The sequence below is a fragment of the Osmerus eperlanus genome, chromosome 14 (assembly GCF_963692335.1).
Source record: "Osmerus eperlanus chromosome 14, fOsmEpe2.1, whole genome shotgun sequence".
NCBI lineage: Eukaryota > Metazoa > Chordata > Actinopteri > Osmeriformes > Osmeridae > Osmerus > Osmerus eperlanus.
The window spans coordinates 3636592-3660259 of NC_085031.1; the positions used below are offsets into that span (position 1 = coordinate 3636592).

At 47.7% G+C, this 23668-nt stretch overlaps 2 protein-coding genes across 5 annotated transcripts in view; both read right to left on the reverse strand.

The window, feature by feature from the left end:
* Positions 1-19879, reverse strand: part of snrpd3l (small nuclear ribonucleoprotein D3 polypeptide, like) — an 87368-nt gene extending 67489 nt beyond the window's left edge. Inside the window, exons 1-4 of one of the 2 annotated variants that reach the window (XM_062477967.1) lie at positions 19831-19879; positions 19446-19588; positions 19007-19199; positions 18711-18778 (exon numbers count right to left, since the gene is read on the reverse strand). In XM_062477967.1, coding sequence (XP_062333951.1) covers positions 18714-18778; positions 19007-19199; positions 19446-19571 — 384 coding nt within the window. In that variant the 5' untranslated portion in view covers positions 19572-19588; positions 19831-19879 and the 3' untranslated portion in view covers positions 18711-18713. Of the gene's footprint in view, positions 1-18677; positions 18779-19006; positions 19200-19445; positions 19589-19830 lie in introns of those variants that run through there. The other variant, XM_062477966.1, reaches the window with a different exon arrangement.
* LOC134033714 (calcium/calmodulin-dependent protein kinase kinase 2) lies at positions 263-18496 on the reverse strand. Of its 3 annotated transcripts, none has more exons than XM_062477991.1 (17): positions 18096-18496; positions 13831-14458; positions 12564-12611; positions 11335-11388; positions 10862-10913; positions 10583-10716; positions 10335-10371; positions 10057-10078; positions 9662-9750; positions 8515-8714; positions 8341-8394; positions 8077-8150; positions 5673-5760; positions 5419-5550; positions 4998-5101; positions 4532-4585; positions 263-3623 (listed from the first exon to the last, which is right to left on the reverse strand). In XM_062477991.1, the coding sequence occupies exons 2-17, from the start codon at positions 14392-14394 to the stop codon at positions 3551-3553; spliced, it is 1779 nt and encodes a 592-aa protein (XP_062333975.1). In that variant the 5' UTR covers positions 14395-14458; positions 18096-18496; the 3' UTR covers positions 263-3550. The 3 variants fall into 3 exon arrangements, with proteins under 3 accessions (XP_062333975.1, XP_062333974.1, XP_062333976.1); XM_062477990.1 differs by having other exon boundaries at positions 13831-14461; XM_062477992.1 differs by lacking the exon at positions 4532-4585 and having other exon boundaries at positions 13831-14461.
* Positions 19880-23668: the final 3789 nt, after the last annotated feature.

The window sequence follows — 23668 nt, forward strand, 5'->3', positions numbered from 1 at the left end:
TGTTTTGGTGATTTCAGTTACGGGCATTCAGAGGATCTCAGTAAGAGGTTGGAATCTGGGAGTATGGCGCCTTCTGGTGGCTATACAGTGCAACTGTAATTGAGCACTTAATAGCAAGAATACATGTCTAATGTTTTGGTTTCCCTTTAACGTTTTGTTGGTCATACTGATGTTTTGGTTACCTTGCAGGCTCATCATACATCCACACATGCAGTGTGATCAAATTGTCACAAGTCAAACAATCACAAAGCCACAGCCATGGTGCAGGAAGGCAACTGTTATTTATTCAAATAATGAACTGGATACAATATGTATAATAGTTTTTCATTGCCTCACGTTGGTGAGTAGCTGTTATCATGCTATGACAATACCATGGTGCGGGTACATTATGTTGGCATGCGTTCATGTTTCAGACAGCCCCAAAGCTCTTACTATGGCATAATGCTACAGTACAATGTGTACGATATGATAAACAATAAAGATATTGATATTTATATCGATAATAGCCCTTCTATTCAGACTGGGCAATTGTGATGAAGCAAAATGCGTAGATGAAATAGCTTTGTACGTAGAAATACAAATACCATGCTATGCAGTTCTGAGGGGTGCAGAACCCAGCAGTCATACAGTCAACAACCTTGGCTATTGTTATTTGAAAGGCAATCAAGCACTTAATAGTAATGTGGCGGAATGATAAGGTGTGAGAGTGTGTGTGTGTGTGTGCGTGTGTGTATTTAAAAGTGGAGGATACACTACTGCACATTTGTGTTCAGAATCTTTTTTTTTCATTTCAAATGTCCTTTGTTACATGCAGTTACGTCAAACCGCAGAACATGCACATATAATTTGGATTAGTACACGAACAAGGAAAAAATGCAGCTCCAAAAGTCACAACCAAGGATGTATTTTCTAGCATGATCTGTCATGGCCGAGTGGGTTAGGTCCGTTTGGATAGAATTTGGTTCGGGCAATGTTACAGTTACTATCGACAGTGCTTGTACAATATTGAACCAGAATCCCTACACCCTTCATGTATAAAAGACAGTGAGCCCTTCCCCTGTTCCTACTGCCATCCACCCCGCTTTTCTCTCTCTTTCAATCTTTCCTCTCTCTCTGCGGCCCCCCCATCTCTCTCAGACACACAGCAGACATGACCAGAGACATGACCAGCTGCACAACAGAGTAACGTTTCTTATGCATAGTAATAAGTCTTAAAAAACACACAACATACAATTCAGAGAAGAGATGTTCAAATACAGCAGTGACATGCAAGACCACGTTTTTTTGTTTTGTTTGTTTTTTAAATCCCTTTATCGTACATTCAACACATTTGTGTTGAAATACCAGTAAGTGGAAGCATTACTTGTTGAATTAATTCATGTCAGTTCCATCGCAAGTAAACTATACAACAACCATGTTTAGTGAATATAGCTATCCTTACACCAACAAAGTCTAAACACATGCAAAATAAGAGCAAAAGGTAAAAAGTAAAAAAAAAACTTGCTACAAGCAGACTAGGAAAAGTCATTTGACTGCTTTGGACCCCATAAAATACTATACTATTTGCAGTAATGTGTAGTATTGGTTGGAATGAGCCAGAACAACGGAGATTCATAACACATTTGATGAACTTTGTCAGTTACTGTTAATAATTCGGTAAGAGATATGTCATGCATAGACTGGACAAGAGGTCTGCAGCCACACTATGTAAACCTTGTATTAAAATAATTGTACACGTTGATAAGCCAGTGACATTATATTTGTAAACAAATCATCCTCAAGTTTTAAGGTAAAATGTCAATAATGAAATGTAAATATAAGTTTACAAAATGACACACAATTGAACCAACTTTTTTGGTGTCCTGAAAGTGTTATATTTAAGAAAAACATCAGTATATCCTGTCGTCGTACAATTTTTGTTGTTTTTTTAATGAAATAAACGCAAAACAATTAGCCTGACGTTGTCATACTCATAATTCTAGTCAGAATATGAGTCTGATACCGCTCCGTTGGGCTGTGAGTATGGGGCCTCTTCACGCAATTGGATAGACCTACAACCAATCAGAGCAACGTAGTATGTTGTTTGTTGAAAACAAATTCAACCCAAGCGCTCTTTGGTGATGTGGTTGATTACATTACTGTTGATCATCTGTCCATCATCGTATAAAGCCCGCCCTGACAATTTGATTGGTCCGAACAGCTCTTGATCGGACATAGTTTTCCCCCAACCGAGCAACCTCAGACCCAACTTCCCGACCAAATTTTTTTGTGGGCGGGCTAAGTTTGGCTGGCACCCAGGCTACAAAACAATCATAACCACACCAAAATGATATGATAAGCATTCTGACCACTCTCCCACTTTTCATCTGGTGTCTGTACTGGCTGTTGCCTTAATCAGTTGTCTCTTCAAACGTCTAATCATGTATTTCCCATTGGGTACCACAACTCACCCATGACTCCACTAGTGTGGCTACAGACCTTGAGATCACAACCGAAACCTACAGTTGAATTAATTGACTTAAGTACCTTAAATAAATGACTCCCTCCTTCCCGCTGCCCTTCACTCTTACGCTTAATATTCTATTGACTTGATTACAAACCTGTACAGGGAATCTCTAATGCTACTGAACTCTCCTGGCAGCAGTAGTGAAGGTCATATCTAGGATTTAGTGCACACAAACAAACACACAGCAAGGGTCAACATGATCATCATGTACTGTGCTTAGGTCTCATATTTGCTGCTGAAGCTATTAACGGCTTCCAGCAATGGAGGGAGAATTTACAACAACCTAACGGTTCAAACGGCAAAGTATAAAAAAGGTGCATGGAAGCCTGGTCGATGCTGTGAACACGTAGAAGTCGACATAGCTTATACAACGTTGCATTTGGAGAGAAAACAACCCAACGCTCTTTCTAGTCTTTCCTGTACTTGAATCCTATAGCTTAAATATTGATATTCAAATGTTTCCTAGGATTTCCCTTAGTGAGAGGAATATGTTACAAATCAGCGACATGAGACCAGTGGTCTTGACAATCATCGTCATAGTAACCCACTCTACAGAAGAGTAGACTATGGGGGGGTAAACAAATGTCTGTGAAATGTCTGTGCCCTCTGTGAAATGTCTGTCTTGTCAAAACCGTCCGTGCGCAGAGTGCGTGCTTGCACCGGCCCTCCGCCCTCGCGGCCCCCTGAAGTAAACGCGCCGGAGAATTGTGGAAATGGAGGAGGGTGAGGAGGGCGGCCCGATGTGTGCGTACTGCGATACTAGACGCGCCGAGGCTAACAACACGACCCCCTGCAGCGGAAGCCTGAGACACAGCACGCTATGACGAGAAAACCCAACGCATGCAAGACATCTGGAGAGAAATCACAGCTATTGTGCGGGAAGATGGTCCTATAGGCTCCCTTGGCCGGGCCTGTGTCAGTCCAGCCCGGACGCGAGACCCCAGGGAGGCAGGGGAGAGAAAGGGTGGGTGAGTGGGCTAAAGGGAAAGTTGCAAGACGCTATGAAGACGCCCGTCCACACAGCGACACGCGCACGTCCACGCCTCAGGAGAGCGCCTCGTCTTCGCCCACGAGGGGCAGGTCCGTACCCCTCACGCCTTCGCCGCTCTCCTGTTTCCTAGGAAACGGGACAGAAACCAGGCATCAGCGCTACATGCTTACGTGACGGTCCCGCCGTCACTGCGGAGCTAAGGTTCGTGGCGGCCGACCTGACCGGCTAATGGTTCAAACCGTTCGATCATTACGTAACCGATCCAGGTCAAGCAGAGCAGAGAAGGAGGGAGAGAGGGAGAGAGAGAGAAGGAGAGAGAGAGAGAGTGAGAGAGAAAAGAGAGAGAGAGAGAGAGAGAGAGAGAGAGATAGAGGGAGGGAAGTCTGGCAGGTTGTTAGTTAAACATTCGGGTTGAAAAGAAACAAAGGCACAGAAGTAGATCAGCGGTGTGCTCTCAGGAGGGATGGAGCTAGCATGGTGCAGCATGCGTAGAAACATGTGGCTTACAAAAGGATCAAGGAGAACGACGCTGTGGCTAACAGGACGTTCCATGCTCCTGTTGCTGTTAGGGGGTTGTTTTCCATAAAGACGTTTCAGACTGCAACTCTGACTGACTTGGCCAAGGCTAGGTCTAGCAGGGCCAGATTTGATTTAGGCTTGGGTCGAGAGAGAGAGAAAGAGATCTTGACGTTTTGGCTGCTTCTCTGTAAATGCTTTGGCCAAGACTACTCTGGGTTGCACTCGGTGAAGGGTCAGCCACCTTCACAGTGGTGGGTGTGGCGGGGACTAGTCAGGCTGGGGGTCAGGCAGGACACGATTCCCTGACGTGGCTCCATCGAGCCTTCCCCACTCTGACATGTATTCACGACAGAAGTCACTCCCCCCTCCCCCTCCCCCTCCCACCCCCTGGTCCCTTATTATCGTACTAGTTCCAATTCTGGGTCATGCCTTAAGTCTTTAAGCATGTTGTCTACGACACAACTTAAACAGTAAGCAGACAGGCAGGCAGGCATGGGGGCCCAGTAGCCCTTTACCTTCTTTGGTTACTATGAATGTAGCAGTATCTGACACGGCCCGATCTCCCTTTGCTGGGATGTGGGAGGAGGTAGGAGGGAGATGGAGGGGAGAGAGACAGTAAGAGTCTACCAGACAGACTCTACCAGACAGACTCTACCAGACAGACTCTACCAGCATAGCCAGCACGCGCAAGAAAACATCAAACAATGTTTTTTTTTTTTATAACTGCGTAGACTAAAGTACATGCTCTATGCAAGTCTCTCTGCTGCTAAACTAATGACGGCATAGGCGTTATGGTTTCTACTGGCAATTAACAACAGATTTAGTTCCGTTTTCTTCTTCTTTGTTGTACTGCTCGGCCTGTCCCCCGGGGAAAGAAGCTGCATCCTGGGACTTGTAGTCCAGGTGAGCCCACTGACGTCTTCTTCTAAGGGCGTGGATGGAGGGGGAGGCAGGGGGACGAGGGGGACAGGGGGTGCTTACGTGAGTGTCTGTCCCGGGGCGGACAGGTTCCCTCGCTCCTCCCTGCGGCCCCAGTCGAAAGGGTTCCCGAAAGAGCGCTTCCTCAGCATGGTCCTCACCAGGATCTACACGCACACACACACACACCAAACACACACACACCAAACACACACACACCAAACACACACACACCAAACACATACAATAGAAGAGGTTCAGTTGCCCTTGGAGAATCATTCAAGCCATCTAGATCAAAAATGAAGTCCCAAATCTTAAAGGTAAAGTAGGTCAATGTGAGCCAAACCAATGCTAGCCGGGGGCTTCATCCCTCATACACAGAAAGAGGAGGCTTGGCTGAGTGCGTGCATGGTGCGTGTGTGTGCGCGGTGTGTGTGTGTGTGCGGTGTGTGTGCGGTGTGTGAGGTGTGTGTGGGCTTCTCACCACGGTGGCCAGGCTGGGGATGTGTTTGACGGAGTTCTCCACCTCCTCCTCCGTCACCTCGATCAGCATGCAGCAGTTGTCATCCTCTGGGGGGAGCGGCTCGGCACCGTTCCTCGTCACCCAGGGGTGAACCTGCTCACGGTGGGGGAGGGGGAGGGAGGGACGGGGGTCTGAATGAAAAGGTTCTCCCTCCCAGACACTCACATGCACGCACAAAACGACGTACGCACGCACACACACACAGATAGACCCACCTTGATCTGTGGGATCGAGATCCTGGTCTCAGGGTTCTTGTCCAGCATCTTGAGCAGCAGATCTTTAAGGTCTTCGGAGATGTTGGCCCTGGGGACGGAGGAGCGAGTCAGAGCATTCCACATGTCTGAGCGAGTCAGAGCATCCCATATGTCTGAGCGAGTCAGAACATCCCACATGTCTGAGCGAGTCAGAGCATCCCACATGTCTGAGCGAGTCAGAACATCCCACATGTCTGAGCGAGTCAGAGCATCCCATATGTCTGAGCGAGTCAGAACATCCCACATGTCTGAGCGAGTCAGAGCATCCCACATGTCTGAGCGAGTCAGAACATCCCACATGTCTGAGCGAGTCAGAGCATCCCATATGTCTGAGCGAGTCAGAACATCCCACATGTCTGAGCGAGTCAGAGCATCCCACATGTCTGAGCGAGTCAGAGCATCCCATATGTCTCAGCGAGTCAGAACATCCCACATGTCTGAGCGAGTCAGAGCATCCCATATGTCTGAGCGAGTCAGAACATCCCACATGTCTGAGCGAGTCAGAGCATCCCACATGTCTGAGCGAGTCAGAACATCCCACATGTCTGAGCGAGTCAGAGCATCCCACATGTCTGAGCGAGTCAGAACATCCCACATGTCTGAGCGAGTCAGAGCATCCCACATGTCTGAGCGAGTCAGAGCATCCCACATGTCTGAGCGAGTCAGAGCATCCCACATGTCTGAGCGAGTCAGAGCATCCCACATCTCTGAGCGAGTCAGAGCATTCCACATGTCTGAGCGAGTCAGAGCATCCCACATGTCTGAGCGAATCAGAGCATCCCACATCTCTGAGCGAGTCAGAGCATTCCACATGTCTGAGCGAGTCAGAACATCCCACATGTCTGAGCGAGTCAGAGCATCCCACATGTCTGAGCGAGTCAGAGCATCCCATATGTCTCAGCGAGTCAGAACATCCCACATGTCTGAGCGAGTCAGAGCATCCCATATGTCTGAGCGAGTCAGAACATCCCACATGTCTGAGCGAGTCAGAGCATCCCACATGTCTGAGCGAGTCAGAACATCCCACATGTCTGAGCGAGTCAGAGCATCCCACATGTCTGAGCGAGTCAGAACATCCCACATGTCTGAGCGAGTCAGAGCATCCCACATGTCTGAGCGAGTCAGAGCATCCCACATGTCTGAGCGAGTCAGAGCATCCCACATGTCTGAGCGAGTCAGAGCATCCCACATCTCTGAGCGAGTCAGAGCATTCCACATGTCTGAGCGAGTCAGAGCATCCCACATGTCTGAGCGAATCAGAGCATCCCACATCTCTGAGCGAGTCAGAGCATTCCACATGTCTGAGCGAGTCAGAACATCCCACATGTCTGAGCGAGTCAGAGCATCCCACATGTCTGAGCGAGTCAGAACATCCCACATGTCTGAGCGAGTCAGAGCATCCCACATGTCTGAGCGAGTCAGAGCATCCCACATGTCTGAGCGAGTCAGAGCATCCCACATGTCTGAGCGAGTCAGAGCATCCCACATGTCTGAGCGAGTCAGAGCATCCCACATGTCTGAGCGAGTCAGAGCATCCCACATGTCTGAGCGAGTCAGAGCATCCCACATGTCTGAGCGAGTCAGAGCATCCCACATGTCTGAGCGAGTCAGAGCATCCCACATGTCTGAGCGAGTCAGAGCATCCCACATGTCTGAGCGAGTCAGAGCATCCCACATGTCTGAGCGAGTCAGAGCATCCCACATGTCTGAGCGAGTCAGAGCATCCCACATGTCTGAGCGAGTCAGAGCATCCCACATGTCTGAGCGAGTCAGAACATCCCACATGTCTGAGCGAGTCAGAGCATCCCACATGTCTGAGCGAGTCAGAGCATCCCACATGTCTGAGCGAGTCAGAGCATCCCACATGTCTGAGCGAGTCAGAGCATCCCACATGTCTGAGCGAGTCAGAGCATCCCACATGTCTGAGCGAGTCAGAGCATCCCACATGTCTGAGCGAGTCAGAGCATCCCACATGTCTGAGCGAGTCAGAGCATCCCACATGTCTGAGCGAGTCAGAGCATCCCACATGTCTGAGCGAGTCAGAGCATCCCACATGTCTGAGCCTGCTCTCACCCTGTCTGACAGGCAAACCAGCCTTGGGTACTGTTCCCTTAGTTACACGATACCGTTTTGTGTTGTATGGTATCTATTTATGTATTTGTATCATTATATTCATATATTTGTATACATTTGGCTTTCCCCCCCACTTTTTTTCATGCAGGTTTTGCTGTTGTATCTTCTGCCATTGTGATGAGTGAATGTATCCTTTGATAAAGTTGAATCTTATCTCTGATCTGAGGCGAGCGTTCTGGTCTCCCTGTCTGTCTACTGTGGCTCTTCGCAGCAGCAGCGCGGTGCTACTCACTGTTCAGGCAGCTCCAGAGGCTGGGACTTGATCTTCTGGTGCAGACTGAGGATGCGCTCGTCCATGAACGGACACTGACAAGAGGAAGAGAGAGGAGAAAGAGAGTTAGAGAGAGACACAGAGAGACAAGGGAGCGGGAAAGAGAGACTTTCAGACTGTCGATCAGAACTTTCTCTCCCTGTGACCGGTGATAGCTACATTTTGTTCTGACCCTGCTGGACTTTAGGGGATTTATCTCTGGTACGATAAACAAATTAGACTTACCACTCCAAAGACAAAACAATAAAGAGTCACTCCCATGGCCCACACATCCAATGCCTACAAGCCAAGAAAGAAAAAGCATTTTTTGATTTTATTACATCTACTTTTCTCCGTGAATTCACTAAATGACACTTTCCAAAGCATCCTCTAGAGGGCAGTGGCTGCCAGCTCCCTCACCTTGCCAGAGAAGTTCTTCCTGGTTTCAGAGAGGGTTTCAGGGGCAAGGAAGGCGGGCGTGCCCACCGTGCTGGTCAGCAGGGCGTCGGCACCCTCAAACTGATTGCTGACCCCAAAGTCGGCGATCTTGATGTGGCCGTCTTCGCCGACCAGCAGGTTTGAGGGTTTGATGTCCCTGTGGATGATCTTCTGGTAGTGCACTGGAAGCGATGGAGACAATTTAGAAGGGTACGGCAGCGACACATGGCCTGCACCTCAGGTTCGACACACCAATGAGTGCAATGGGATTCTCCATTAAACCTAACTCTCTGTGATGGGATTCGCCATGAAACCTCATTTTGTATCTATGTTTGCTTGCATGTATATCAAAATGGGTTTGGTAGGGAGATGGGCCTGTGTGACAATGCGCTGTCCCGCGACAAAGATGGCGGACGTGTTCTTGTAACAGAGACAAAGCCAACAGGCAGAAGAGTACGAGACAGTAGGAGTACTGTTCTCTTGGTCCATTAAGGAGAAAGAAAATAGGAGATCTAAAATAGCAATGGACTGAAGCTATACAAAGGAAGGAGAGAGAAAGAAAGAAAGAAGAAAGAGGTTGAACGCTACTTATGGAGGTCCTTTTGTGCGTCCGTCTGTCTCTTGTCATTTCCTCCTTCCCTCAATGTTTCCGTACCTCTTTGCTCTGTCTCGCAATCCCTCTCTCTTTCACGAGTCTCTCCCCCGTCCCTCTCTCTTTCATGACTGTCTCCCCCATCCCTCTCTCTTTCTGCCTCCGCTCCGCTCTTAAGTGCTCCCTCTTTCTCTCTCCGTTTGTTTGTGACTCTGTGCCTCGCAATCTCTCTCTCTCTTCATGAGTTTGTCTCCGTGTCCCTCTTTCTGCTTCCCCTCCTCTTTATGAGAACCCCCCCTCCCCCTCCCCCCACCCCATTATCCACTATCTGCTGGTGGATGACAGGCTGTGTGGTAAGTCTGGTCTTGAGCACTAAAAGCCACTGTGATTATATGCGTGGGGGAAATGAGGCTGTGCCTGCAGGAAGGACAGCAGGAAGGAAGGAGGAGGACAGGCGGCGCGTGTGTGTGTATGTGTGTGTGCGTGTGTGTGTAAGTGTGTGTGTGTGTGTGTGTGTGTGTATGTGTGTGCACTCACAGAACTCAATTCCCCTGAGCAGGTCTTGGAAGTAGAAACGAGCCTGGTTCTCGTTGAGAGGTTTATCTGTGGGCACCTCCAACACAGCCCTGCATGGACACACACACACACAGTGATGTAAGCACAAGCACACATGCAAATACAACAACACACACACACACAGTGATGTAAGCACAAGCACACATACAAATACAACAACACACACACACACAGTGATGTAAGCACAAGCACACATACAACAACACACACACACACAGTGATGTAAGCACAAGCACACATACAAATACAACAACACACACACACACACACACACACACAGAGTGAACAGTCAGTCTTTAATGAGATTGGTCTGACTCCAGCTTATCATGATCACGGTAAGGAGCGGCTTAACTCACCCCTGTTTGACGAGTTCAAACACTGAGGGAGGAAGGGAGGAACCTTGTTAGTTATCATCATCTGCTTCCACGCAATGGAAAGTAGACTGCGGAATGAAGTACCGGGATCTTTCCATGTCATCCTATGAGTGGGTGTTCTTAACTAACCAGTGTGTGTTTGGGCCTGGAGTGAGTGTGTGTGTGTGTGTATGAGCGTGGGCGTACGTATGTGTGAGAGTGTATGCGTGTGTGCGTGCAAATGTGTACGCGTGTGTGTGTGTATGCTTGGCCTCTCGTACCCATGTACAGATGGTCCTCGCTGGGGTCGTCCAGCACCTAGCAGTGGGACAGAGGAACAGACAGATGAGACACACACTGGCACCACCCTGCCCCGTCCCTGCACTTCAGTACCTTGAAACATGCAAATACGGCTGTCGTTCTCTACCCCTGGTATAACGACAGTCTATCTGCTGGAAGGCATAAAACCTTGAACAAACAGTTTAGAAAATCGAGGAGCTATGGACCTGCGAAGAGTACACTAACCCACCTCGACGAGCTTGACTACATTGGGATGGTCCAGCTTTTTTAAGATGGCAATCTCCTGGTAGACCCGTTCCAGGGGTCCTTTGGGCTGAGGGGGGCCTTCGGGAGTTTCTCGGGCCCCACGCGGCGGAGGTCTCCCTAGGAGAGGAGGAAGGAGAAGAGAGGGGGGAAAGGAGAGGAGCAGGTTGAGTGTGTACGGGTCTTGTAACACACACGGCCCGCCCCCCACCGCCCCGATCCCCTCCGGAGAGGCCATCTGCCCCAGGACCTGTGCTTTACTTACGAGGGAAACCTGCCTGCCTCATCAGACGCTTCTTAGACAGGACCTTCATGGCCTGCGGGAGGGAGGGAGGGAGGGAGGGAGGACAGGACAGGGGGACAGGAAGCGTGGTTGTATTTCAAGGGGGAGAAAGAGAGAAAAGGGGCGAGAGAGAGAAACAGGGAACAGAAAAAAGAGAAAGAGACAGAGTGAAAGAAAAAGAGGGGGAGAAGAAAGAGCAAAAAGGGAGAGTAAATACAGGTCACTGCAGGCGCAGCAAGTAACCAAGTTCCAAAGAATTCCCCCCCGCAACAGTCAGTTGTACTGACTTCCAAAACTAGGATTAAATTGCCAAATTGGAAGCACATAACAGATCTCCGTTATGTAATGAAATGTGAAACCCAATTATTGACTCTGTTCCCTATCCCTCAGGCTTCCCCATACATGCGACACTAGTGAGCTGGAATACGGGGAGAGGCGGGAGAGGAGAGACTTGCATAGTAGGTGTTGTCGTCCTCGTTGTACGCCAGCTTCACAACACCGTAGGAGCCCTGGTGAGACACACGGGAGGGAGGGAGGGAGGGAGGGAGGGAGGAGAGAGGGAAAGCCAGAAAAGAGAGTGAGCGCAAGGGAGACCGACCGTGTTGGGAGACTTGAACACACATTAGAGGCATCCCGTGAGAACCCAGATACCCACACTCTAGCGGACACACGAAGACACACAAAACCTATCCTAAGCTGGCCCAAGGGAGGTGTGTGGGCTGTGTAGAGTGCACTCAAGGAGGACCAGCTGCTTCCAACCAAGAATGATGACATCCAAATCTGCAGCGCACGCACACACACACACACACTGTACACACATTTTTGCCTAATTAGTGAAACAGCAACTTCATGCAAGCGAGCATCCTCTTGTGCCGGGGCCAAATGAGAAGGAACGTTAATACCACATCTCTTCAACGCAGGACACACGCTCACTGCACACGCGATGTAAGTGCACGCAAGCGTGCGTAAGTGCACAACCCACACACAAACACAGAGGAGGGAAGGGCCCAGCTGGGAAGACAGATTGCGAGGGTAGCAGGGAGCCAGTGCCACAGACCCGGAGGTCAGGAGTCGCGCATGCAATTCTGACAAGCTCGTATTGGCCCTCACCCCGCACGCCTTGTCTGTTCATCCTCATATGCGCTCGCCCCTCTCACTACTCCAGCTCCATTCGAAAAAAAGACAGTCCCTCCCTTTCCCTCTCTCTTATCATCCCCTCTCTCTGTCCCGTCTTCTCGTAGATCCACTCCCATCTCTCTCCCCGGCCCCGTCTCCAATCCCCTTCCTCCTTCCACATCTCCTACCGCCCTTCTCCTCTCACTGAGCCCAGGCTCCATACTAGCCCAACTACCCTTTGAGAGGGGCTATTTATACCAGCATCTTTTTTATCCTCTTCTAGCTCCAACTCTCCCATGGCCTGCCTGCCTCCCTCCCTGGCTGCCAGCCTGCCATCCTACCTGCCCGCCTGCTAAATTAGGCCAGCCAGCGGGGATGATAGCAGAGTTTGTTAAGTCTGGGGGGGTGGCGGGGGGTGAGGAGGGGTGTGAGGACGGGATGGGAGAGGAAGACAGCGAGGACAGAGCAGAGGGGAGAGAGAGAGAGAGAGAGAGAGAGAGAGAGAGAGAGAGAGAGAGAGAGAGAGAGAGAGAGAGAGAGAGAGAGAGAGAGAGAGGAGTGACAATACCTTTCCGATCTCGTCCTTCAGCTTGTACTGGTTCAGCTGAACGCAGTCCTTTGAGGAAAAGAAGAGGGGCGGTTATGCAATTTACATTTAGTCATTTAGCAGACGCTCTTATCCAGAGCAATAGTGCCTTTCATGACAATCCATCTGTAGGCCTAAGTGTTACGTTTAGACTGGAGTGAGTCTTTCCAGTGACCTTTGTCCCCATTTCTTAGGCCTTCTATGAATGAGCGACGGCATTTCTTGTCCTCTGCGACACCTGCGTTAGTGCTGGATGGCTCCCAACTCAAAACACTCGTTCACAAAAGCCTGGTGGTGCTGCGTGACTCACCTTTTTCATATCAGTTGTCGGGAACTGTCAGAACGTTCCAAATAAATCAACACACCGTCCTTGAATGCTTTCGTGTTGAACGGACCAGAAAACAAAGCCCCCCCCCCTCCCCCCCAGCAAAATCATTTACAAGACCGAGTTCTACAATAATGAACAAACACAAAATACAGAAGAGAGAGAGAGAGAGAGAGAGAGAGAGAGAGAGAGAGAGAGAGAGAGAGAGAGAGAGAGAGAGAGAGAGAGAGAGAGAGAGAGAGAGAGAGAGAGAGAGAGAGAGAGAGAGAGAGAGAGAGAGAGAGAGAGAGAGAGAGAGAGAGAGAGAGGGGAGAGAGAGACGGAGTGAGAGAGAGCGAGAAAAGCTTGTCAGAGGCTCGGACCCCAGCAGTAGAAGCTGCTGGGATGTCATCTAAGAGGTGCTGGTATTAGATGCTGCATCTCTACAGGAAGCGAGTTAACTTGGCACACCAGAGAATCGGGAGTGTGTACAGGGGGTAAACATAAGTTGAGTGGCGCTCTAGAGGGGAGCAGGGTTACTATGGGGCTCTATGGGTGTGCCCCGTGTCTACTGAATAACTTATGGACATTACCTTCTGACCCTGGGACTTTATACCTGTGTTGCTTCTTAAACCGCTGGAGAGGAAGGAACACTGTCTGCTTACCAGGGCCACGTTGTTGTTTTATCAAGGCAGGCACTTAACCATGGATGGAGTGTTCACTGCTCGTGAAAGGGTGAACTTGAAATTGTGGAGCGTGGGCAGGCAGTAAGGCCAAATGACCACACAGAGATTAAAGCCTGTGTTTACCAACAATGTCAGTGAATATTTTCCATCTTCTTGGTCCTGGCATTCATCTGTTGTTTGGCTAACCCTGCTAGAGTGTGTGTTGCGGGTGAGCTCCAGTTTGTGTCTGTGGTGTTGGCCTGGCTAGGGGTGGGCCTACCTGTAGATCAGTGATGGAGACACGGTAGGACTCCACGGTCGGCCTGCGGGGCAAACGGGGGGAGGAGTGGGGCGAGGTGATGGGCGAGTAAGGCAGCGAGGGGTAGATGTAGCGCCCGTTGAGCCCCGGCGAGCTGCAGGGGGAGGTGGCGGTCGGCGAGCGCTCCTGCAGCGACAGCTTCCTGTCCGACAGGTTGAGTCTCCCCCGGTGCTCCTGAGGCTCGGGGAACAGGGCCACAGGACGCCCCACCGTGTGGGAGAGCAGGTCGCACGACGGGGCGCGGAAGGGGGGCATCGAGGCCGGCTCGGGGGTCACGGAGCTGTCCATGTCCTCCACCTCGTCCTCCTCCGCTCCCCCCGGCGGCTCGCTGGGCTCGTACTCCGTCACCACGATGAACGACTCCATGTGGTCCAGCGGGAACTGGGCGTGCGGGGCAGGGTTCAGGGGCCCGGGATGGGCGGGGCAGCTGCAGAGCAGGTCTGGCAGGGGCTGAGCGGGCGGCGGGGCATGGCCACAGGAGGCGGGGGGCTCAGCAGGGGGCCAGGGGGAAACGCAGGGAAACATGGCGACTGTCCCGACAACCTGGTAACCGCTGCTCCATCAGGGGGAGGGGTAACAAGAGAGCAGGCTACTGGGAAAGCGGGAGGGGAATAGGGAGGGAAAGACAGAAAGAGGGGCAGAGACAGATTAAATTGCAATACAAATATGTGACGATTCAAATTGGTGACATTGAAAGATTTTGAGACATCCTTAGCCGTAACAAGGCGCTAACCAGGCATTCACATATGCAGCGGCGCATGGATGCCACGCTCTGCAACACTTGTTCAGGCACACAATTCAACTCTGTGGTGAAGCTGGACGCTACGTGCAGCTAGCTAGCGAGGCGAATTTGTCAGCTAGTAGCTTCCTTCTTTGCCTGTTTGTGTTGTATGTCACAATAAACAGAAGGGTGATGATGGTTATGATGGCACTTAGCTAGCCACTACGTTTTTGTTATAATTTCAATGAAGAGATATTGTGATATTCAGTATATAGATATACAGTATTGTGATTTGTGTTGAATTGTGAGTTGACTGTATTGTTACGTCCCTGGGAGAGGCACAGTCACTGCAATGTTCTACTTTCACTGTGCTTAGAGAACTTCTCTTTTCCTACTGGCAAAAAAAGATGGAATATCTTCCTTAAAGATGAAATGAGTCAGATCAAATGAGCCAGCCAAGTCTGCAACATCACAGCTACTTCAACTCAACTGTAGCATTCCTTGTAAAAAATTAATAAAAAAGGGGACATACAAATAAAGTTTGATTTGAGATCTGAAATCCTGTCAGAACTAGGTGACATGGTTAACTAGGTTAAATCTCACCATATCAACCACAGTTCACACTGTAAGGACACGAGATAACTTGGGCTCATAATGAGTGGCTGACTGCACCCTAAGCAACTGACATCAAGATACATAATCATGTACATTACGCACTTAATTATGAAATTAAGAGTAGAATGTAATTACTAATTTCATCCTTGCTTCAGCTCTTGCTCCTGGGAGAGAAGTGGGAGAGTGTGTTTGATATGCTGCAGGTTGATAGCTGTCACAGTGCCGGTAGGATTGATGCCCAGTGTGTGGGAGCTAAGAGGACCTTACACACACACAGCAGCAGCAGCAGCAGACTAAAAGCAACCACATAAGACAGTGGTCCCCTGGCTAAATTCAGAGTGAGTGTGTGTGGGAGACCACCCCCTCCAGGAGCCTTGATTCCAGCCTCTCTCACTCCTTCACAAACAGTGGCTCTGCATGCCCTGATTCTTTATCATCCCTTAAGGGAGCAAATTGCTTCGCGTTCTCCTTGGTTCTAACCTCCCCCTCGCTCTCTTTCTTTCTCTCTTTCGTAACATCTCTGCCCACCTTTTTCAGAACAGTCTCTCATCCTCTCTCTGCCTGCCTCCGTTCCTGTCTCTGCTCCACAGTTTACAGTAAGGGAGGGATCACTATATGTGAGTGTCGTGGATGTTTTGGACGGCCGCCAACTTTCCTCCTCCTTTTGTGAGGCTGTACCTGAAATCCTAACAGATAAACCTCAAAGGTCCTTGGCGTCCTTGGCCTGTGATGCCTGACACTACCGATAAAAAGACAGCCTCCGGTCTTTTCCACAGAAGAGGCGTTCTTTCTGCAACATTCTGCTTATACCAAATGCTGTATTTTCAGCATGTAGACTGCATGTACACCGGCTATAGGTTGTGTTGACTAGGCTGAACAGAGGATAACGGAGTGGACAGGCAAGAGGGCAGTTTTACTTTGCAGGCCAAAGTCCATGTTTACCTCCTTCCCCTCCTCCTCATTTTCCTCCTGCTCCTTTTCCACAAAGATAACCCTGCAAATCTAACCTAGTCTGGCCAGAGCAGTGCACCCCCTACATGCACATGCTTGTGCGTGGCCTCGTAAAACATCTGATGAAGTAGGAAGAGGGCATAGAAGAGTGGCGAGACCCGACCAGAGTTGGAGCCTAACCTCCTCAACCATGGAGCACAAGCCACATTGAGCTTTTTATGTCCGGGGGGAAGGGGGGCGCTGTGTGAGCATGACCTACTTTGATACGACTTGCCCATGAGAGATGATGGCCAGTCGCAGAAATGGCCTCCACACACGCAGCCTTACAATAAAACACTGTAACGTGCTATTACCCTGAAGCTAGTCGTACTGAGGAGGAAATCCATGGCAAGACGTGGATGGACGAGACTCCAGACATCTCATGCCAAAGGGATCAACTTTGATCCTTCTCTTTTTCCCTGAGAGGAGCTAGGAACAAACAGCTGCTGTCTTGGGTCCAGATGTGTGGTATTGGATATTACTCATGTCACATGATCTGACCTTTGTCCTTCGTGTTGGTGGTCTAGGGGACGGAAGACATTTACATTTACATTTAGTCATTTAGCAGACGCTCTTATCCAGAGCGACTTACAGTAAGTACAGGGACATTCCCCCGAGGCAAGTAGGGTGAAGTGACTTGCCCAAGGACACAATGTCAGTTGGCATGACCGGGAATCGAACTGGCAACCTTCAGATTACTAGCCCGACTCCCTCACCGCTCAGCCATCTGACTCCCTAAGTAAAAGGGGCGAGAGAGAGTGACATGGGGAGGTTTAACAGGATATGGGGGTGAGGCTTCACCAGATGACAGCAACACTCACATGCTGCAGGACCATCTGGAGCAGAGGAGTATCCTCAGCGTCATTAAAAGATCAACAGAACATCTCTGTCACTGATCTGTGGACTGAGAACAGATAAGCTTCTGCCTCTGTGACTGACAAGATGAGTGTTCCTCCCACACTCAGCAGCCTACTGTTACATGTGATCGGGGCTCAGAGAGATTGGTGGCGGTCAAAGAACAAGCGAGTTTGCAGGCCATCATGATACCTAAATAGAACTTATCTTTGGCTGGTCGGGCACACCATTTTCAAATCATTCATCATCGATGCTCAATGAATCAATCCTGACATTTTCGCCTGTACTTGAAGGCCTATCGTGCAATTGTTAAATAAGGAAGTGTTTGAGTTCAAAGACAAAAGACCTGATTCTGTCACTATTCAACTCAAGATAAAAAAAAACACATGGAACTGTGGGACATGAAATGCGGAGACGCTATGGGTGCAGACTTTAAAAGTAGATTGTGATAGCTAGCAAGCTAGATACGTCCCAATATATAGATGTTTTCTTTCACTACTGTCTGCATGTTATCAACGAACATAATGCGAGAGAATTCCTTTCTCGGTGAGTGCCAAAACATGAATAATGCAGAAGCAAACATTCAAGCAGGATAAAAAAAAACGATCAATGCAAGTTTCATAACAGCTAACAGCTTGCAACATGCAAAATTCCCAGATCCAAGAATAAATATTGGCACGACGAAACAGCTTAATAAAAAATACAGCTTTAAACTGTACTGTAACGCACCATAGCAATGTTACAGCTGTAATTCGGATAATAATTAGTTGAGCGTCCAAAGGCCACAATTGCAAGACTATAATGGACGGAGAATTTCTGGTGATCGTTCATAAACATGAAATAGTCTATCATAAACAGCTATCTTGCTAGGAAGCTACAGTAATTTTGCAAGTATGTAAGCTAGCTAGCTAGCTAGCTGTCACTTGCTAGCTAGCCCCGTCTGTCACGAGACAGATGTTGGTGAAGAGATGCCCGCGCGTAGAGCCAAAACACCTCTTGACAGAAGTCACGTTTGTGGGCGTGTAAACAACGTTCATGAACTTACCTTTTCGCAAAGATAAATGAATGTTATAGTCCAATTTTCGTCATACAGTTATATTTTTGCCTTTGGACTGAATGCTTCTGCGTTAATGTTGTAGGATTCTAAATGAGAAAACAGTACGAGGCACAGCGATAGGCAGTGAACACTTTATGAGGGACCAATGGGGCTGCGCGGCACAAAATAGACCGCGTGTGGAGGAAGCGTGTGGGTGGCAACCAGCAAATTGCTGTTCAGAAAACATAATAAAATCGTACGTTTATTTTGACAATTGCACATTTGAATTGATTAACAAATGTTCAACATCTTCATGCGTTTTGGTAAAGCGCACAGTGCATGAAAAAATGTTTTGCCCTCTGGCTCTACCATGTGATTAACAAAGTAACAACTTGAGACTGGAAATAAAGGAGCTTAAGCTCCTTTATAGCATGTAACTGACGATTAAAAACGTAATGTTAAACAGACAAGATATCAATAAGAGAAGGCTTACAATCAATCAAAACATTTATTTCACTTCAAAATGAACAGGAGCATGGCTCAATGTTATAGACAGATAGCTAGAAGTATATATAAAAAAAATGTTAAAAAAATAAAATAAAAACTTTCAACTGACAGATAGGCCTATTATCGCCTTTTTTGGAAAATGTTTCCTCTTCCCATTCCTCCACGACCTCTCCCTCTCGCAGCCACTGCAGAAAGAACACACATACTTTAATGTAACGCTGGAGACTGCAGGGAGTAGCCAACAAGATGATGCACAGATTTAAAAAATCAGCATTATTTTACAGATACTTCAAAAATGGTCATACAGACATAGCCAAGTAACTTATCCTAGGCCAGGAGAGATGACCCAAAAAGCTGTGAATAAGACAACCAGCAAAATGAAGGAGTGTGTGCTTACATAGACCGACACTCACCCTGGGCTTTAAGAATGGCCGCCTTCCCTCTCCCAGCACCAGCGGCCTGGTTCTTGTTCTTCATGCTCTTTAACATGGGGGCATTCTTTAGCATGTCCGGTAGGATCAGGAAGCGGATTTTGCTGCCTCTAATGTAGACCAGCTCCAGTTGAGCAACACGTCCATCTCTGTGCGTAACTGTAATGTTTGACATCTGGGAGAAGGTTAGTTCTCAACACCTGAAAGTCCAGTGTGAGTTCACAACCACCAAGATGGATGTCACTAAAACAATCATCTTTCAAAACATAAACTTTATGGCATGCTATCCAATACAACGACTAATATGTGCCACCTAAACCAAAGCAGATGGGGATACAGAAAGAGGTCAGGTCACATTAATAACAGTGAGACAGACCCAGTCAGGCAATGAGGAGTAGTCTAAGACAACATGGCAACTTACCTGGCAATTCATGTTGTCCTCAGCTTCAATGAGTTTACCTCTGTACACCTCGCCAGTAATGGTCTCACAGGTAACTATGTGCCCCTCTGCTTCATGAAGAACTTTGATAGGAACACCGATAGACATGTTTGCTCTTTTCCAATCTGTAAAATACAGATTCAGACAATGTGTGCCCTATTGTCTCAACTTTGTGGGCATTAATTTAGCAAGATAAGGCTGAAGGAATGACCAGCTATACCTAACGCGTTGCCAAACTGATTAGTCGCACGAACTAAAAAGACATTACATGGAAGTTGTTCGACAACGACAATAATCAAATAAAGTTGTTAATTAAACAATTCAAAATTTTCAGAGAGTGGTACACAGCTACATGAAATAACGTTACTTTAATTCGATGTGTAAAGATACCGCGGTCTTCCAAACTGCAACATGCGTTGAACAAGACAAGAGGGAGATTAAAGAGCGTTGCCTACAATACCCACAATGCAACAGGGTAAATTTCCCGTTCAAATCAACTTTCTTTCCAAAAAACGTCAGATTAAAGCTAGGGTGTGTAATCGTTTCCAGAAATCTTTTTTGTTTACTGGTTGAACATCTATTCACACATAACAGTAATCAATAATTGAAGTAGTCTAAATGTAAAACAAAATATATGAAGATATAAATATATTTTCTGTGGAAGGGACAAGACAAAAAGATTATCGACCAATCATTGCATTCGGTCCTTTCTGTCTGTCAATCTATATTTGCACACCACCAGGCAACTTGTTCTCACACACAATCACACATCATTAGAGGGTTCCTTGCCCCTGTGCAGAGTTATCACGAGAATATAAGGCAAACTGCAGCTACCTTATGTTCCTCCTGAACCACCAGTAAAATAACTGAAAATAAAAGACCATGTTAGAAACTTCTACTATGAAAAAACATCTTGATCGAGAACATGCATGCAGCAGAATTAACATTGGCATTGCTTTTCCATGCTGGAGGCAACTGCCAGACTCAAATAGTCTGAAGAATGACCCCATCGTTTGATTATTTTTTGGAAATATATTTTGTTAATGTAATTAAGTATTTAGCTTTGATTTAGTGTGTTCATGTGTGATAGAGGAGGCGTGGCTTTGGAGACACCTCTGAAGCGAGGGAGGGCTCTATGCTTTCAAAGCTATCTTGCTAACTGCTAGCCTCTCTGGATTACACATCCTATCTTTAAATTACCTACCCAAATAGTAATTCAAATCAATCAAATTTTAATAGCAAAAAGTGATGCAGTTTGAGACATTCATTGTCCACATGCGTGTGGGATGGTTTTCACTACAGCTTCCACCAAGGATGTAAAGCTTAGGGATCTCTGGACCTTCAGTGAGCTGAGAGGCTTAGAAAACACTAGTTCTTGTGCCCCCTCAACATAGTGGTGAAATATTAGAAAACATTTAAAAACAATTAATCTCAGTACATGTTATTGTTCTAAAAGTGAATTAGCAAATTTGGAAATGAAAAATTATCAAGGCACTCCGACTAAGTCGAATGTAACACAAAATTAAACTTCAGGTTTTCTTCTAAAGGTTTGTAGTTAATAAAATAATGTATCGTTGAGCTCAGAAGGAAGTGACTCCAGGCACCACAACCTCATGAACTATGGAGAATAGGAATGTTGATTACCTTTTGCTGGTATAAACAATTTGTGTGGTTCACACAAATTGCAGCTTACCGTTGGACACCGATTATAGTATAATATAACAGTAATATTATATTGGACACTGGCAGCAGAGTGCAGCAGAGAGTCAAGTTTACTTCATATTCCAGTCCTTAGATACAGGGAATACTATTGCCGTTTTTACAAGTTTCACAGAGGGCTTCACATACGGCCATAGAACTGTACCGTAACAATCTGAAAAATAGACTTGATTGACAGTAAAATGACTATTATCAACAGTCCACCCACCTTTAAAATCATGAAGGTTTTTTTGTTTGGTTGTTTTTGTTAGTTTGGTTGGTTGTTTTTGGATGTGGGGGGAGGATCAGTCAATTACATTTTACGTTTTTGATGTAAAAGGAAAGTGTCTCGGAAAAAAATCTTGTTCCTGTCTTTCCAGTGGCCACAAGCAGAGGAGAAAGGAACAAATTATTATTTTAAAAAATGTGGAGAGTGCTGTCCATACTGCACATACAGGAAGCCCCCAAACAACATAAGAAGTCTCAGGACCAGACAGAGATGATTACTCCCTCTGTGACTCCAACCCATCATTACTGCCATTGGACAATTAAGTTATGAGGTGAAATGGTGAAGAGATGGGGAATACAGGAGGTCATACTGATAACCGCTGTCCTATGAGTGTGGGACTTTTGGCTCAGACAAATTACCTCATGAATACGACCCCGGACACACACACACACACACAAAGAGAATGGATTAAGCACAAGAAGGAAGATGAATGAAAAGTTTCAACAACTCATTAGGCCATCTCTCAGGTTGACTCAAGTCCAAAACCCATTCCAGCTTTCAGATAAATGTGCCAGGAAACCTGATTTGCACAATATCCAGGCTTCTTATTTAGGTACTACACTCTTAGCCAGCATGCTCTCATTTAAGCAGAGCCGACACCATGGAGAGGGAAGGGGGCCTCACAAACATACGTCAGGATAGTACTATTTAGCATCACTGTCACAGTACTATCTATGACAAGCCTTGGTTTTGTGTTGCAAAGAATATATTCTAGACGATTAATTTCCATCATATTTCCAAAGGAAACCCCAGCTGTATTAGCCATCAACCACTCGTTCTCTCACTAACCCCGCTCAACCGGGCGAGGTGGTGGGACAGGTTTGCTCCTTTCGCCACATCTTAAATACACATCCACCCCACTCTCTGTCACTGCCAAATCATTTGAACATCATTATGTGATGCTAACTGATCCTGTCAAAGCATTCTTAGTTGTTCTCTATCGCCCACTAGGTCCGCTAGCCGACTTTGTGGAGGAGCTGGACATGCTCCTCAGCTAGGGTGACCAGAAGCATGACCCTGAAAAGGAGGACACTTGGGTCCAAAAAGGAGGACAAGGGGTCAAAAAGGAGGGGGGCATTAGGATGAAATTAAGACAATAACATTAGTCATTTTAGTAAGTCGACGGTCTAAACTGCAGTTTAAACTCCTGTAAGAGTGGTGATGTTTCACAGCAGCAGTTGTTTTATCATCCGCTGTTGTTGTGTTCGGAGCAAAAAATGATGTTAAGGAAGAGTGCCCAGCAGAACTAGCATTATCCTTGTGCCGTTCTGTAGCGGCATGCCACTCTAAAGCCCCTTTCCCCCTATTACTCACGTCTATATCAATGCGACAGAGCTTACAGAAGGCATGATATAGATTTTTGCTGCTCTTAGTGGCAAAGTGGAGTTCTGAACTCCACATAGGTTTGAAGGAGGTCTTTCTTCTTGGCACTGAAGCTCACGCGAGTGGTAAATTGCCACTGTGGGCAAGAAGGGTCAAAAAGGAGGACAAAAGGGCGAAAAGGAGGACACGCAACAGCGGTCTGGACAAAGGGCTGGAAAACGGACTGTCCGGACGAAATCTGGACATCTGGTCACCCTATCCTCAGCGTCCTCCTGGATGATGGAACCCCGTTGATGATCCTTGGGGACTTCAACATCCACCTCGAAGGAACGCAGGCCATCGACTTCATGTCTCTCCTGACTTCCTCCGACCTGACGCTGCTGAACACACCGGCGACCCACAAGGCAGGAAAACAGCTCGACCTCATCCTGACACGTAACTGTATCACTGACTTAACCTCTGTAACCCCACTACACATTTCTGATCACTTCTTTATCCAATTCTCTGTCTCTCTCCCTCCAACTCCTCCTACTTCCCCACCCCTCGTAACTTTCCACCGCAATATCCGCTCACTGGTGTCCCACAGGGCTCTGTCCTTTGACCCCTCCTCTTCTCCCTGTACACCACCTCACTTGGACCGATCATCACCTCCCATGGCTTCTTCTACCACTGCTACGCTGACGACACGCAGCTGTACCTGTCGTTCCCCCCGACTGATCCGGGGATCTCAGCCAGAATCGAGGCCTGCCTCACAGACATCTCCGCCTGGATGACCAAGCACCACCTCCAGCTGAACCTCACCAAAACAGAACTCCTCCTCATCCCGGCCAAACCCTCCATCTCCCACAATCTCTCAATCACCCTGGGATCTGCGACGGTGACCCCCTCATCCTCT

Bases quoted from the DNA above. Each gene is read 5' to 3' on its own strand.
- LOC134033714 (XM_062477991.1), bottom strand. From the start codon at position 14,394: ATGTTTCCCTGCGTTTCCCCCTGGCCCCCTGCTGAGCCCCCCGCCTCC. The intron at 10,372-10,582 runs GTGGGTTAGTGT...TCCCACTGCTAG, and splicing joins ATGTAGTCAAGCTCGTCGAG to GTGCTGGACGACCCCAGCGA. The intron at 8,395-8,514 runs GTGAGGGAGCTG...CTTGGCTTGTAG, and splicing joins GGAAGAACTTCTCTGGCAAG to GCATTGGATGTGTGGGCCAT.